General features: G+C 52.7%; 1 protein-coding gene across 1 annotated transcript in view; it reads left to right on the plus strand.

The window, feature by feature from the left end:
• Positions 1–10249: 10249 nt before the first annotated feature.
• PLEKHM2 (pleckstrin homology domain containing, family M (with RUN domain) member 2) overlaps positions 10250–17195 on the plus strand; it is a gene marked incomplete at its 5' end in the record, with an annotated part of 13937 nt that continues 6991 nt past the window's right edge. The window contains 6 exon segments of the mRNA XM_010180993.1: positions 10250–10356; positions 10504–10613; positions 11497–11596; positions 12061–12148; positions 12416–12602; positions 14620–14679. Coding sequence (XP_010179295.1) covers positions 10250–10356; positions 10504–10613; positions 11497–11596; positions 12061–12148; positions 12416–12602; positions 14620–14679 — 652 coding nt within the window.

Consider the following 17195-nt stretch of genomic DNA (forward strand, 5'->3'; position numbering starts at 1 on the left):
TGGGGTGTCCCTGGGGACCCCTCTCTGCTGGGGCTGTAGGGTGGGAACAGCCCTGGGTCAGCCCTTGCCCCTGCCTCTGCTGGGACTGTGGGCCTGGACACAGCCTTTGGGACCCTTTGTGCTGGGGCTGTGGGCCTGGGGACAGCCCTGGGACACCTCTGCCCTGGAGTGGCCCTGGGGGCTGCCTCTGCCTGAGGTGTGGGGTTGGGGGACACTGCTGAGGACCCTCCCAGCCACACACCACCACCAGAAATGTGGGACAGTTCCTAGGGAGTCCCCTCCCACCCCACCAAGGTTGAGGGTTTGGGACATCCCAGGTACACTAGGGGACTATTTGGGACATGAGCGGGGGGTCAAGGACACCCCAGAGGCAGGGGGCACCTTTAGGGCTTTCTCTGTGCGGATCTGGGGACCCTCTGGCCTATCCTGCCAAAGGGATACAAGCCAGGGTCCCCACCCAGGAACCTCCGTCTGGTGGGTGGGATATTCTGGGGTTACCCCTGGGGTTCTCCTTTTTCCAAGGGTTTCTTTTTCCTGTGAGCAGGACTGGGGGGCATCCTGGGGAGATCCCTGTTTTGGAGGGCTGTATGGGGGGATCCGGACGAGTCCAGTGGGAAAGCCTCTTTCCAGAGGTCCTCTCTCCAGCCAGGCGTGCGCCATGGGCTGGCCATGCCCTGGCCTGAGCCCTCAAAACAAGACGTGCGCTATCATAACCTCAGCCTTGTCCTTCTGCTTGCCCCTCGTTTCTCTTTTCCCTCGGTGTCTGCTGCCGGTGAGAGTGTTTCTTAAAGCCCGTCCCTTTGGTGGGGAGCGCCTGCAGGCCGGCACGAAGGGGACCAGGATGCTGGAGTCTGTTTGGGGTGGCCACAGGAGCTCTAAGGATATGCTGGAAGTTTTGGGTTGGGGTACCTGTCCTGCCTGGTCCGCATGTGAGCTCCAGCCATCTTTGAGAAAGAACACAAGCTCTGAGGAGGTAAAAGAAGTCTTGCTTGTTTTCATCCCAAGTTTTGAGGGAAAGGAGGCTTTCTGGACTTGGCAACGTTTCTCCAGTTGTTGTGTTTCTGCTGCCTTATGGAATAGGAGTTTTCCTGTCATCTGCAGTGTGTCCTGACACAGAGTCATCCATGAAAACTTGTCGTACAAAGACCGTCACAAGTGAGTTCCTGGCACTGTAAAGGAAGAGATGCTCTGACATCGCCTCGGGATGTGCAAACCTCTCTCAGCCTTTCTCTTTTCTTCCATGGGTGCCCCCGTCCTCTGGTCTCTCACCTTTCTGCCCCCTAAAAATTAAGGATAATCTTCTACCTACCTGGAAATCAGTGGATGTTCAGCATGCTCCAGGCTCTGTTACAGTGCTCTGCAACACTACTGTCTCAGTTTCCCCACATGTGTAAGGATATACAGTTTCCCACACAGGATTCATTGGACATCATTGATTTACATTCAGAGAATACTTGGGGATCCTTGTTGGAAATGCTACAAAATCAACACGCTGGTTGTTTTAATTGTTATCGTACAGGACTCATCAACTACAGCTCTGCCAACGCAGCTCTGCCCAGACCTGCCTCCATCTCTGCCATCTCCTGTCATCATCCAGTGGTGAGGAGGGATCTGGGGATTTCTCAATCTGCCCCTTGGCTTTCTTGTTCAGCTCAGAGCAAGAAAGCTCGGGGAAACGTAGGAACCTACATGAGACTTCAGTTGATGGACTTATTGAAACCATCCCAGCCAAACCAAGCTCAGCCACACAGTGAGAGCCCCCAGTGCTGGCACAGCCCTGCTTTTTACCCCGGGACACAGTTCTCCTTCCTCGGGGATGTTGCTCCCCTTCACCTGTGGAGCCACTAATTTGTCCTGGCGCTTCCCTGTCTGACTTCAGCCCTCAAGTCCCTGATACTTCCCATTTTTATCAGTTATTGGGCAGTCGATAGGGGAGCAGGTGCACCCTTCCCACGCCCTGGGCAATCCTGCTCCCCTTCATCCTCCTCTCCCTATCTCTGGGTCCGTCTTGAGTAACTCCTTGTCACTGGGATTGTGTCATGGAGCGTGGAGTTTTCCAAGTAACTTGCCAAAATCGGAGATTTCAAAAGCTCCCCAGCTGCGTGGGCTGCTCACTCTTTACTTGCTCCGTCATTGCGGGTTTGAGTTGTGGAGCGAAGGGTTTGGAGGTGTTCACGGTGCTGTGCCCTCCTCTCCACGCCACTTTTCGGTCGGGTGATAATAGGTTTTCTTTTCTCCACTTCAACCCAACTCTCGGCAGTCCATGGTCTGCAAGTCAAATGGTGTTTTAGAACATAGCCAGGACTAAAACCCACCTTGAAAACGGGTAAACTGGGACAAACCACCACTGAAGGCTGAGGTACCTGGTTGTGTTGGGCTGGGAGTAGCAGCAGCACTAAAAAATGCCTTCTTTTTATTGAGTGGCCCAGGGAAAACCATGCAGACGCTGTCAGCTTCCCTCTGCATCAGACGGGGAAGGCATCGAGCAGCAGCACAGCCCTGGGCAGGGTCTGTGCCATGGAGACTGTGGCTGTCACTTCGCCTGGCTGTGACCTGCGTTTCTCCAAGCGCTCCAAGTTTCAGGAGCGGGAGGTCAGAGCACGAGCAGTGAGTAATCGCTGTACAAATCAACAGCAAAGAAGTCCTTTGATTCCAGGTGAATCCCTCAAACCTCAGCGAACAGGACTGGCTGTCTCTTATTTTTCTAGAAATATATGAAGGATGGAGCCCAGCTGGAAAAGGTAGGGGTGCAAGGGCAGTTACAGAGCTGTGGGTTTCTCTGTGGGATACCCAGGTGCCAGATCTGGACCGTTTGTGTCCTTCACCTCTGTCTTGGAGATCAGCATCAGCTTTGCCATTGACTGCGGAGGTGTGAGATCAGCGCTGTGAGATCAGCTGCAGAGAGGCAAAAAGTGTAATTTAGACAAAACTGGCCTCTGGCTGGCGAGGTGTCGAGAGGCTTCTGCTCTTGGAGCCTTCAGGAGAGGTTGGGAGCTCTCAGTGCTGGTGAATGGGGTCCCTGCTTTGATCCCATGCATCCAAGGGGACTGTGAGCATGGTGTTGGTTTTCTATCTGCAGCTGGTCCTTCCTGGGAGGTATAAATTAATTGGGAGGGCAACACTTTCTGCTCTGGTGCTGTAGCCAGCGTGACACTGCAGAGCTCATTGCTTCCTTCTCGTGACCGTTTCCTTTCCCCTTTCCATCCCGCGCTCCCTCACCCTGCTTTCTGCTGAGGGCTGCGCTCCAGCCCGCGTTACTCTGCAAATTGATGCCTAGCCCTTGGTTGTTTTAAAGAATTAGGGCTCCGTTGAGGCAGAAGGCTGGAGATGGGCCTGTTATGGCTCAGTGCGCATTCGCCGCTTTCTGTGCATCCTTTCCCAGTGGGGCGCAGACACCTCTTCACTCAAGTGCTTGTTTTCTTCCAGATGTTGCTGTGCGTGGCAACAGTGGGATGAGAGCTGCCTCTTGACATGATAGGTATGGTAGAAATGCCAACAGCTTCGTATCCCTCCTTGGCCAAGCACCTCCTGGTAGCGAGGAGCTGTCGCAGGTGACCTGGTCCGTGCTGAAGCTGGTAGTGTAGATGTTTTGTATTTTCTTGGTTGATTTTCACGCCCTCCTGGACACTGGTGGGTTAAGGAGAGATTTATTGCTGTCCTGCTTCTGATTAGGTGGCAAAAATACATAGTCCTTAAGCATTGCTTCTTGTTGGCAATTCCAGAAGCTAAACTTAGCATCGGAAAAGAGACCAGACCCCAAGATTTTGGGGCTCTTCTCTGTTTTTCAGGCTTTCCTGCTGGCTTTGAAGGACACAGATTCCCATGAACTCTAGAGCAGCTGATCCTTGGTGCATGTCAATCAGGTGGAGTGAGGGTTTTTTGCTGATGCTGCAGGAGTTCTTGCCAAAAGCTCTGGCTCTGCTCCGTTTATGCATGACTTGGGGAAGGTTTCCACTGCCTGCACAGTGAATTGATGCTGTGCCTTTTCTGCTTGTTTCCAGATCAGATTTGCAGCCCTGTACCGTTGAAATGTCTTTGCAGTCTCCCCGGGCTCCCTGAGCTCTGCCTTGCAGCCTCCTGCACGATGCTGTGGGGTGGATTTGGGGATGGCTCAGTGCCCACTGCAGAGGAGCGGGTAGCACTGGAGTGGAGCTCCCCAAATTACGTAGGGAATGTGGATTTATTTAGCCCAGCTGCTGTGACACAGAAGTGGCGATTCTGGATGTGTCAGAATACCCAAATAGCGCCTTGTCTTCTGCTTCCCGTTGAGGGGCACCTCGCTGGCTCCGAGACCACAGGGGTTTATCTCTGCCAGGGTATTTCCTCTCGCTCGTGTTTACCCCAGGCCGCATCCTCTGTTGCTACAGGGGGTGCACAGCAGGGATCGACTTCAACACACGCACCTCGCTCCCCTCGGCGGTCCCGGTGTGCCCCTTCACTGCGTGTTTTGGGTTTGCCAACTGCAAGACCCCAGACCATGGCTGAGGCTGGCAGCAATCTCATGGAGCTCATAAGTCACCACGAAGACTCAAGGGTGGCTCAGGTGCTTTAAGATGCTGCAAGCACTTGCAGCTCCAACACCGCCTATTTTGGTGGTCCTCAAAGGGCTCTGCCACTGTTTGTGAAGGAAGCTGTTTGTGGTTCTGCTGAGAGCGCAGCAGTGGATTTCTTGGGTTACTTGAGTGTTTCAGGGTTTCCCTCTTTGGAAAGTCCTAATTCCGCACCCTGACACAGGTCTGGTGATGGTGCGAGGTTTTCATCTGCAGCTGCAAAGCGGTTGGGTTCTGCAGGTACCTAAACTGATGTTTGATGTTGTCCCTTTACACCCAGAGGTGTTTCTCAGAACCAGCTCTAGATCTGCTGGTGGACAAGGCTATGAGAGCTTTTTGGGGAGAAAATAATCCTGTTTGTTCTCATACCAGTGACGCAAAGCGTGTCGCTGGGAGAGCAGTTGGTTTAGGAGGATGAGGTGCAGAAGTGGGTTTTGTATGAGGAGCTGGAGCAACGCCTCGGAGCCTCTCTCCTCCCATTGCGCAAGCCCAGGGGTGTTGAGCAATGTCAGCTTTCTGATGTCCAAGAGGAGAAACTGAAATAACTGTGGGCCAGAGGACTCGGTTGATGGGGAGAGATTCAGAGCCGGCGTGTGAGTAAGCAGCAGCTTTCTGACAGAGCAACACCATTACCAAGACTTGCAGAGCACCGGCACCCCGTGGTCACTTCTTTTGGTGCCTTTACCAACCAGACTTGTGTTTTCCTTCCCATGAAATCTGCTGCCAGCTCCATGCCCATCCCCTGCTCTGTGTGCTCTGCTCGCTGTGACAGCGGTTTGCTGCTCGGAAATAATGAAGGAGAGCGCTGGAAAAGCCTTGGGGGTGTGGGAGCTGATGAGTGGACGTGTCCCAGGAGGTGACAGCCTTGTCAGTGCTGGATTGCAAACGCTTCAGAGCTCAGCGTTTCCAGGCATGGAGCATCTTTGCTGTGGGCTTCAGCTTCCCCTCTTTCAGGCTCCTGTCTCTGCAGGTCATGAACATGCTCTGTTTCTCTCCAGGCTGCTCCAGCATCGCTTGTGGTGCCTTCAACGTGCTGCTGCTCTGAGCACACCGATGTATTTCATTGGGAAAGCCAGGCAAGGTGTACTCAGTCTGGGATGGGAAGCTGGGCTGGTGCTGGTTTGGAAGCTTCCTGTAAGAAATGTTGAGTCAGATCACGTACATAACCTCCAAAACGTCCTGCTGGAGCTGGGCTTTGTGTTATATGAGTGTACAAGAGAGAATAACACCCCTGCCTTGCAATTCAGTCTGCTTTTACAGGTGGTATGGAAGACTGGGAGTTTTCCAGGCAGAGTATTCCAGCCTCCTCTCTGTCCATTTATCACTGAATGTCCATACTCCCCTGAGCAGCTCTGAGGGTGCTGGTTGCTTCTTATGTGTCCGTCCTGTCCCTTCCCACTACCTCTTCCCTTGGGATGGAGCTGCCATCGCCTGCCTGGGACAAGGTCAGCCTCCTGCCACCTTTTTTTGATGCTCTCTGGAGCTCCAGGCACACTCCTGAAGGTGTTCAGCTCCGGGTGCAGCTCTGGGTTCAGAGCCAAGCCCCAGAGCTGGCTTCTTAATCAGCATTTTTTTAATCAGCTTTAGATTGCTCTGCGTGCTGCACTCACAGGAAACCCCATGGGTTTGTTCTCGCTACAGAGGGTTTCAAAGCTGAGAGTGGGTTTCCCACACAGCAAGCACACTGGTTAAGGAACCCGAGGTTTGCTTTTCTTTCACCGTGTTTGTCCTGCCAGGGAAATACCAAGCAGAGCAAGGGAAATGAACGTGGAGTTGGAAAGCTGCTGGTGCAACATCTGCAGGCCAGATTGACAGAGGGGAGATGAAGACTTATGGCCAGCCACGAATGGTGCATGCAGCTCTGGACCCGGGATTTCAATAAGGTTGTGGAAATACTGGAGAGATTTCAAAGGAGCACCGCAAGAATTATTAGATTTGGAGAATGGACTTTACAGCGTGCCTCCCTGCTTGGTTTTTTGGCATCTCTTGCAGCACAACAAATAGACCTGGAGAGCTTTGTGCTCACTGAGAACCAGCGCAATTAGCAGGCTATAACATTGTGCAAGGAATGCCCTTTCTTACGCGTGCCAGCGTGGGGCGTGGTGCATCGCTGCGAAAAAACCCAACAGCATCAACTCATGGTTGATCAGCAGCAGTTAAATCCACCTCCTCAGTGGGGACCAGGTGGGATTGTCAGGAGCACAAACCTCATGTTCTGCCCTGTGCAAACCAGCTCTCTGGTCCCTCCAGATACACGACCTCCCGCTCTGCTCCCTTCTCAAGGGTGTTCAATCCGCCAGCCTCGAGTATTTGGGCCCTGGAGGAGCTCTTGTAACCAGTTCACTGAAGCGGGTTTTGTCCTGCACTGTTGCAGCACCGGTGCTCAGACCCAGTTGGGGCTGCGGATGGGTCTCGGTGCACGGCGGGGATGCCTCCTGCGTGCCGACAGCGCTTATTTTGGCCACAGGAATGTCCATAAATAGCCCTGGGTCAGGGCTCCAGGCAGTCACTGCGCCCCACACCAGTCCTCCGTCTGAGCCAGCCTTCAACCCTTCCTGCTGGTTTTGGAGTGCAGAGGAGGTGAGGGGAAGAGCATCTCTCAGCAAACCCCAGAGATGAGCAATGTCACATTCTGTTGATGTTTTATAACTTTGTCACTCGCCTCCTTCCTGATTTTTACCGGCTCCAGCCCAGCTCACTGCCCAGCTACGTCAGGGAGCTGCTCCGTGGATGCTTCGTGAAGCTCAGTCACCACCTCCCAGACAGGTCCATCTGCCATGCCGTGATTAGGGAGAGGTTGGCTTCCAACTATTCATTTGTGTTTTATAGTGATTTACAGCAGAGAAGTAAACACTGCCTATGATTGCCATCTTTTCAGGGCAGTAGGGCAGTACCCTGTCACTCCTGATCAGGGTCGGGTGCTGGGACCATCCATGGTTTGTGTGTCTGCCCCAAGATGCTTGAGGTCTTAATCCCTACAAATTTTGGGCAAGGTGGATCTTGGAGGCCAGCAGGCCTTTGGGAAATGATGCAGCTGGATTTTGTTCCCCAGCTGGGACAGCTGTTTCACCGTACCTTTCCCCCACTGTGTGTCTTCACCCTTCTTCCCAAGCTGAAAACGTCTCCCCATCGGCCTTTGCAAGCCTTTTGCCACCCTCGCTGTAGGGAGGACTCTACCCAGGAGATCCCGATGCTTGTTCTGTCTTGTTTCCTGCCTGGACTCATGGTAGCTCAGTGAGGATTCACCTGGCCCATCTCTTTTTTGGGGCTTGTTGTGCATAAGCAAGCTGCGCTCGTCCTTTGCTCGGCGCTGTGAGCCATTGGCCGTGTTTATTTTGGAGGGATGCTGGAAATGGCACCATCCCTTGATGCAGCACTGCGTGAGGAAGATTTGGTTTTTCTAGGGCAGAGAAATTCGTTTTTTGGAAACTCCCTGGTGCATCTTGATGTCCAGAGATGTTGAGATGAAACAACCACCCCGTCTGCTAACGGTTTGCATCCTCTGATGATGGGAGCAGCTCGGTCCATGTAGGAACAGAGAGGGTTGGGAGCTGTGAACTGGTGCATGAAGGATGGTCACAAACTTATTTTTGGAGAAGGAAGGAAAGAAAGAAAGAGGAAACGCTTCTCTTTGCTCATCTTTTTTCGCCGCCCAGGAGTCTCTCTGTCATGGGGAAGTCCTGCAGTCGGTGGCACAGACAGGCCTCAGGTTCCCTCCAGGACGCTCTCCCCGAGCCGTGTGTGCAGAGCTGGCTCCTCGTTCGTGGTAGGCCAACACAGGGCCTGGTTATTTCTGTTTTCCCCAGCTGTCTGCCACAGCTGCATTTCCTCAAGCCAGCACCCAGCCTGCAGAAGCACCCAGGACTGGAGCCCTCCTCCGGGGGTCCCGGCTCTGCAGAGGCAATGTCCTGCTTGGGACAAGCCGGGAATTTCTGCCTTCAAATCCTGCCTCTCATCTTGTTTGCAGGGGCTTTGCTTCCTGCCTCAGTTTCCCCAGAAATGGGATATTTTAGTGAGCTCCAGATGGCTTTTGGAGAGCATCCCCTGTGGCTTCATCTCTCCATCACCTGAGGCATCTGGCTTAAAATTACGACTTTGTTTCTTCCTCTGGTGTCCTTGCTGCAGGAATGAGCTTAAAACACTGGCTTGAAAATTGGGATTTTAGGGCATTCTTCTCCCTGCTTGGGTCCAGGCTGCCTATTAATAGTGTAAATCTCCTGGGACAGCTCCTTCCCAAAAATGGATAAGAGCTGCTGAGCTGAAATGCTTCGGGTCTCACCTGGGTGTTGTGAAAAGGTCTACGCATCACTGGAACACCCGTGGGTGGCTCTGCAAATGAAAGGTTATTGTGTTATCTCCTTCCTCAGGGTCCATGAAGTGTTCTCTGCCCCCTTGATAACATTTGGAATTTCTAAAGGAGCTTCTCCAGCTCTGTTAGTAAATCAGGAGGAGAAACCAGTTTCAGGTCAGACTCGACAAGCACAACACCATCTAATTTTTGTTTATAAATCTACTGTCTAACTGGTGAGGTTTGGCAAAGACCTCTTTGGTCACCAAAATCATATAAGCACAGGTGACGCATTGTCACAGCTCAGCGAAACCGTGCTCGCTTGTCACCAACCTAAGCAAGTAAATGTCTTGTGTACGGCTGAGCTCGCCTCCTGGGCAAGTAATCTCCCTGTCTGAATGCCAAGTATGTGCGAGACGGGGACCTAAATAGATCCGTAAGCTCTGGGGGCAGGCGGAGGCCGGTGGGTCAGCTGGGAAGGGATACGGGATTTGGGTGTAAGGAGATTTCTAGGAGCAGAAAAGCAATTTATCCTGTGCCGAGCCTCCAAGGGCCACTGTCAGCAGAGCACGGGGCCAGCCCTGACTCCAGAGCTGACTGCGGCTGTGAGTGGGTTAAGCGGGAGTGAGTCAAGCTGTCCTGGTTTTAGAGAGAGCAGAAACTACGTGATGTGATGAGTCCTAGCAATGAAGCCTCACCCCAGCAGAGGGAAACAGCTTGGGATTAATTGAGCTGCCTCTGTCCTCATCTGTGCTGCCCTCTGCACCCTCTTAGTCCCCACCACTGTGCGGCCAGACCATCCTCCATTTGAAAGCCTGAGGCTGCCTGGCCTCAGTACCCAGCACTGCAGCGCTTACTCCAGCCACCTGTAACAAGAAAACCTCTGTCTCTGCCTGGGATGCTGAAACCACGCTGAGATTTCACACAGAGCGCATGTGCTGCAAGAATGAGGATGCTCCTGGACTCGGAGAGAGGACACTGATCCATGGCAGAGCCAGAAACAACCCAGAACTCTGATTTATTGCTGCTCCGAGCAGCTTTGTGATGGCTGCACCGCTGCAGAGGAACCACCAAAACCCTGCTGCAGTGCTGGCTGTGCAGAAGGGGGCCGTGCAGCCCAGCCTGGCTGCTCAGCAAACAGGGAAGTTGGTTGTGCAGTCGCAGCCACGATGAGGCATGGCTCTGAAAAGTGGACAAATCTCTGCGGGTGAGGTTCTCCCTGTGAGTTACTGCCTTTAGGGTACTCTTAAAACCAATTGCTACACCCTGTAAGTAACCTGGATCAAGGTTTAGCAAACTGAGGGATAAAAAAAGCTATTTAACGCCGGCTGCGAGTGTGTTGGCATCTCCACCCGCCTCCTCAGTGGGCTGCAGAAGGGTGTTTCAGCCATCCCGTGTCTTCTTTTTGCAGCTGCAGAGCTACTTTGCTGCCTGTGAAGACGAGACGCCGGCCATCAGAAACCACGACAAGGTCCTGCAGCGGCTCTGCGAACACCTGGACCATGCTCTGCTCTATGGGTAAGCGTGGAGGCTGCTGCTGCCATGGTTTTCACTGTGCTTTGCCTAGCATGGAGCCTTGGCACGGGGAAGCCATCTAGGCAGTATTTGGGATGGAGATAACAAAGGCCTTGCTTAACCTTCCTCTGGGCTTCTTTCTTCTTCCAGCTTGCAAGATCTTTCCTCAGGCTACTGGGTGCTGGTGGTTCACTTCACCCGCCGGGAAGCCATCAAGCAGATAGAAGTGCTTCAACACGTGGCCACCAACTTGGGACGCAGTGAGTATTGGGCGACGTTGCCCCGGCTCTGGGGACAAAGCTGGGTTTGGGGACACGTGGCAGGAGGCCTGGGCAGGTTGTGCTGGCCCTGCATTCAAGGGCTGGGGCTGCAGGCAGGTTGAGGGAGCCAAAAAGCAGCTCCCCACCGAGTCCGAGTCACATCGGTGGAGGACGTGCGAGTCCTGGCTCTAGAAATAATGGCACCGTGTCGCAGGATTGGGTGTTGGGTTGAGTGATCTGCTGGGCTGTGCTCTCGGGAAGGGTTTTTGGCAGATGGGAGGCATCACCTCTTTTGCCCTGGACCATCTTGCTGTAGCTGTTGTTTGCCCAGTGCTACTTCTCCTCTGCTGCGAGTTGTCTATAGCAGATATTTGGGACCATCGAGGCCGCTTTTGATGCAGGACGGTGCCCAGAGACCTCCCCTCTGCCTGGTTGTCCCAACACCCAGCATCTCCCAAGCCATGCACTGGTGAGAGCGGAGCTGAGCGCAGACTCCACCATCGCCTCTCTCTGCACCAGAATTCATGTAATATCGCACATTGCTCCTGCGCTGATTTAGAGCGATTCTGCCTCCGTCTCTCCTGTCTCTCCTGGAAATGACAGCAGAGCTCCCATCTCGCTGGAGAGCTGCAGCTGTGTGTCTGCTTCCCAACCAGCCACCACACGGCCTCTTCTTATTCCCACTCCAAATCATGACTCTGCCTCTTCATCTCCCACTGGCACTTTCCCCTCCCAGAATTTCCGCAGCCGTCCGTTGCTCCCTGAAATGATACAAATGTGAATGAACGATCCGATGTGTTTTAACTGATTTGTGGTTATTTCAGGGCTTGCTTCACTTCAGGCGCTTCCCCACAGATAAATCTCTCTGCTCCTTTCTTTTCAGGCCGGGCATGGCTGTACCTGGCCCTCAACGAAAACTCCTTGGAGAGCTATTTGCGGCTGTTCCAGGAGAACCTAAGCCTGCTGCACAAGTACTATGTCAAGTGAGTATCCCAGCTCCTTCATGTCTTCGTGACCTTTCCTTTTGGGTGATTAATTTAAAGGTCCCAGATACGGATGCACTGTGGTTGCCCATAGGAAGGCCTGTAAGCATGAATCCTGCTTACTGCTTTTACTTCAAGATCTACCCTTTATATTCTTCTGTGTTTTCCAAGAAGCTGCTGAGCTCCTGTGCAGGGACCCAGCTGTGGTGGACACCTGGAAATCTGGCAGTAGCTCAGTTTTGGGACAGCGTGTAGTGGATGTCGCCTGCTCTGAGCCACACGTATCCACCCTTAGGTTCTTAGGAAACATTGTTGCCCTTAGGAAGAGGCAAGCAGTGGGCTCAAGCTCTGGGGCTGTGTATACAGCAGCTCGGACACACACCACCAAGAAAACAGAAGGGCACTTATAGCTGTTTCTTCTCTTCCCCCATCTCTAAAGCTCTTTTGTTTTATCCACGCTGCAGGAACGCCCTGGTTTGCAGTCACGATCATCTGACCTTGTTCTTGACGCTGGTATCTGGGCTGGAGTTCATCCGCTTTGACTTGGATCTGGTGAGTGTTGTATCTGTTTCTCTTGGCTCTGGGAGCGTGGGTATGTGCAGCAGGGGGAGTCCTGGGTGTCAGAGATCCCAGGATATACCTTCTTGTTGGCTTTCAGCTGAAATAGTGAAGCTGCCACTTTTAAGAAAGGCTTTAAGCTGAGATCTTTGGAGATCTGGGCAGTCAGAGGACATTCAAGGGCAGCCTCATCATTTCAACTGTGTTAATAACGATGTGTGGTGACCCAGAGCCTGACTCAGGCCACTCTCTTCTCTGCAGGATGCTCCTTACCTGGATCTGGCCCCATACATGCCAGATTACTACAAACCTCAGTACCTGCTGGACTTTGAGGACCGCCTGCCCAGCTCCGTGCATGGCTCGGACAGCCTGTCCCTCAACTCCTTCAACTCGGTCACCTCCACCAACCTCGAATGGGACGACAGTGCCATCGCTCCATCCAGTGAAGGTCAGTGGTTTTTTGAAGGTGGGTGTGCTCCCACACCACCTTCGGCTGAGCTGCTGCACCAGACGAGACGCTGAATGAGGGCATGAATGATGAGCTGGAAAAGAGCAAAGTGAGAGACCAAGCAGTTGGGCTGTGAGTCTCTCCTGTCCTGCCTTGGTTGTTGCTGGGATTTAAGCTGTGGGCAGCCCCTCTGCCTTGGGCTGGAAGGGCAAGAATTGAAGAAATCTCCCCATGGAGTGAAAGCCATGCCTGTATCTGAATGTGGCTTCCAGTTCAGAGCAGGTATGTAGGGCTGCAGGGCACCTTTTTCCACTGCTGATTTTGTACTCCTGAGACCCACACCTGCTGGACGTGGTGGGAAATGGTTTCCAGAGTAATTTCTCTGTGTCTGCAGTCTGAGGGAAAGGCAGCCAGTGGTCTCAGAGGTGCTGCTTTTTCCTCCTTATGCATTTTAACTTGACCAGCTTTATAAGATGTCATAATCACCCCCTAATCCCCACCAGAGCGGGCTGGATGTTGTTCCTGATGAACTGAGAAGAGCTGTACCTTGTGTCTGCCCCTTTAGCCCACTTCAGGCTGGAGCAGGGACCTCTTATCTTGCACAAAGCACATTCACATGAGGGAGCAGCTCTGGTGCTGCCGTTCCTGATCCAAAATACATTGGCCCTGTTCCTTTTTTTGGTGTCAGTTTGAACGAAGCGAGATCAGAGATTTTGGAGTAGCTGGGGTGATGTGTGCTGTTAATTGGATGCAGTGAATTCAGGACTGAGTCTGCATACAGACAGGTTCCCGCTGAGGCAAAGGTCCACCAGGTGCCTTTTATGTGCAAGATAGAAACTGCAGACATTAAAGATGCTGAGAAGGAACAGCCCAGGGTGGGCATTAGCATCATTTTAGCAAAAGACTTTGAAGCACAGCACTGGTTTGGGCTCATCTGTGACATTCAAGCGTGAAGGGTTTGCTTTTGGGGACTTGCTTATGCCAAACCAGGTAAGTTGGGCACAGCACGAGGAGCTGAGCAGTAAAACTCAAAGGAAGAAGCTCCTCTGGCCCCAGAGGTTTGGCACAGCCAGCCATTCCGGTGCCTGCCCCTGGGTTTGTATTCACATTCCTCACCCAGCAGAACAGGTCTTGGTACCAGCACTTTTCCTGCCTGTCCCTATTGACCGGGGAAGGGTGTCACTTGGGTTTGGCAACACTCTGCAGCCTGTCTGGTGGATGGAAGCTTAATGCTCAAGAGAGGAGGGTTTTGGAGAAGAGATCAAGGAGATTTTGTAGCTAGATTTTGGGTTTGGCATCATCACAAGCTATTCCGTGTGTCTGGGCAGCAGGTGTGATCTGTGTCTCAGTTTCCTCATGTGTTGGGGTTTGGTGCTGATGTGGAAACGCCGTCCCCTGTTGCAGGACCAGGACGGTGGAGGTGTCAGAGCCCAGGAGGGCAGGCACTGCTGCTGTTCCTCCAGCATGGAGGAGTTTAACCTCAGTAACTGCTCGTCATTTCAACAGGAGCATCTCGCTACCCTGGGAGTGTAGGTGCAGCTGGGGATTGTAGGATCGGAGGACAAGTTTTTCCCTTTAGTCAGACCCCTGGCTTTGCAAACATTGAGTCAAACATCACAGTGTCTATGGGAGGTAAGTGTGAAGTGGGGAAACTGAGGCACAGAGTGATTAAATTCTTTCCCAGAGGGGATCTCTGATTAGTTACACAAGCCCTGGATGTCATGGACTCTTGTTTTTGGTTTAGCTTTCCAGCAGCTTGCATAACGGGGCATCCATCCTTCGCTGGTCCTGTTGTAGCTCCCATAATGCAAACACCAGCAGGTACAGTGCAGCTGGTGTCCATTCGCATCCGTGTTCCCTAAGTATTACCTCATGCAACATTTCAGACAGCAGCAGAATGTTTTGTTTCTCTCCTTGCCCATCTCCCTCCCAAATCCCCTTCACACTCTCCCCTGCCCCCTTTTCCCTCCCCACTACTTGCATTTCTAATCCTGAGTTTTATCCCTCGTTTTTGTAGATTATGATTTTGGAGATGTCTTTCCAGCAATGCAGACCATGCCCAGCAGAGACTGGGAAGGTGGGACATACTCATCTGTTACAACATTTCGTTTTTCTCTCTGCATTGCTGCCACCCAGAGCTTGCTGCATGCTCCCCGGTTCTTTTCTTTAACAAGCAACCACCACATCTCGATGGAATTCGGTAGAGGCAGAAGGGAGTGGGGAAAAAATCCAAGGTGGGAGGTTGTGTGGCTCATCCATGAGACCACGTACAAAGCTTTTCCCAACTCCTGGTGGATACGGGTTCGCTCCGGAGCAGAGCAACATTTTCTGCATCTGATGGTGCCTCCGTGTCTTCTGGATGTGTCTGCACGAGTGCTTGGCATAGCAGACACAAGGCTGGAGCTTTGAGTGCAGTTCTGTGACTGCTCCATGTGTCACAACCTGTGTTGGTAACGGAGCTCTGGACCAGGTTACAAAGGAAAAGCTGCAGAATTGCCTGTGCCACGAAGCTGGCAGGCGGGGATCAGAGGCTGTCCAAAATGAATGTGAGCCTTACACTGTACATTTCCTCTTTGGGGTAAAGCACACAGGGTATCGGTTGAAAAACTGATCCACCTTCATTGACTTCCTGAGAAACAGCTGAATTAATTCTGCTTTCTTTAATTTGGGACCTTTTGCAGGGATTAATCTGGGAAGTTTTGTTTTCCTTGGACCCTGCTCTCCTGTGTCAAAAGACGTCTCTTGAAGCCACAACCTCCAGCACGTTGCTGTGCTCAATTTGGGTCCCTACACTTGGTTTTGTGGTTTTTACTTCTATTTTTACCACTTCTAAAACCAACTTGTCAGCTGTGTCTGGCCTTTACAGTTTCTCATTTTAGAGAAACTCATTCTCCTTCCTCCACATGCAGTCCCTGTGCATAACCTTTGCACATCATGGGAGTAGGAGACCTCTCTGTTTTACTCCAGAGGAAATGCACCCACACACTGTCCCGTGCAGCTAAAACCTGGATGCAGCCTTGGGACTGAGTTGTCTTGGCTGGTGCCACCTGAAAATTTGGGGAAATTCTGCCTGAATTCCATGTGGATGGCTCATGGGCTCTAACACGCTCCCTCTCATTTTCTATCTCACCCCATGCCCAGAGATGCTTGCAGAGGAGGTTTAACACCTCCCCAAAGCCTGAATGTGCGCCTGGAGAGGACAAACCACATCTCCAAACCCTACACCCAGCGAGCAACTGAACCAGGGGTGCTGGGTGCAGCCTGGGGAAAGCCAAGGGGCACTGGGGGCAGATCCCTCTGGTTTTCGGAGGTGTGCACAGCTCCTGTGGGATCCATGGATGCTCCAGGCTGGGTCACTTTGTGCTGAGCAAACCTCGGCTGTAGCCGAGTTTTCGTCCTACCCCCCCCAGGTTCACTTGCTGGTGGCTTCCTTACCGTTTGTACACAGAGCAAGAGGTGAAGAAGGTTGGGACAGTTCCCTGTTTTCAGCAAATGCATTTTGGGGTAAAACGCTGTATTTTGGACAAAGATTGGTTTGTCTCAACAGAACCAGCAGGGTTTAGGCAAAAGAAGTGGTGTTCATTTTGGTGATGCAGGCTGGGGCTGAAATAGCTTTTAAACATTTTATTTTCCCTTTAATGTAGACGTTAAGAATCCACCCGATTCACCTCCCGGGACGGAGTTCACACCCTGCAAGGCCAGCGTTGCAGCAGAAGCAAAGCAGCGTTTTGAAATCAGCTGTGACAAAACTGCCTTTATTAGATATTTTTAATTTTATGTAAGAGGTTTCATTTTCCTGTGCAAAACCAGCACCCCTGTCTCAGGCTGTCAGGGCTGTGGTGTCCCCCAGAAGGGACCTCCCTGCCCCGTGAGAGGTTTCTGGCTGGCTTTGGAGATGCAGGGTGCTGGAGGAGAGCAGGGCATGGGTGAGCTTCCTTTAACCGTGACTTTCTGGACGGATAACTCCGCGCATGGCTGCTGCAGCCCTTCTTTGCTGCTCCTTTTCCCTCTGAAGACTAACATGGGCCAAGCGGGTTGTGCTGCAACCTGTCTGTGCAGCCTGCTGTCCTGGGGCCCCGGTGAATGCTGTGTGTCCCCCTCCACCACACTTCCAGCCCCCAGTGTGTCTCATGTGAGCGGAGAAAAGCAGTCGGCTCCGTAAGGATCTGCTGGCTCCGATTCTGCCCCTTCAGCTGAAGGAGCATCTTCCTAAGACCCTGCTGCAGGGGAGAAGCAGTGATGCGGGGCAGCAGCCTCGTTAGCTCGCTGGCATCTTGCTAATGAGCACCATGGCCCTCAAGTTCCTTCCCAAGGATGCTTCTTGACCCAGCTGCCAGCTCCTGGGTGACCGAGCTGTTGTTTCCAGGCGTTGTCTAAATGACAGCGCGATGCTGGGTGGCGCTGGCCTCTCTGCCCCTCCTCACAAAGAACCTGCTGCCCACGGCCATCTCTGAAGCTAAGCTGGTCCAACGGCGCTCAGGCGGTGCCGGGATGGGGTCACTGCATGCAGTGTGGTGACCATGTAGCGCCCCGAGCCCCTGCCACGCAGCTTTGCTTGATTTGACTCGATCCAGGTGCCCCAATCCCGCTCTT

Source organism: Mesitornis unicolor, unplaced genomic scaffold (assembly GCF_000695765.1).
Source record: "Mesitornis unicolor isolate BGI_N332 unplaced genomic scaffold, ASM69576v1 scaffold20333, whole genome shotgun sequence".
NCBI classification, from domain to species: Eukaryota; Metazoa; Chordata; class Aves; order Mesitornithiformes; family Mesitornithidae; genus Mesitornis; species Mesitornis unicolor.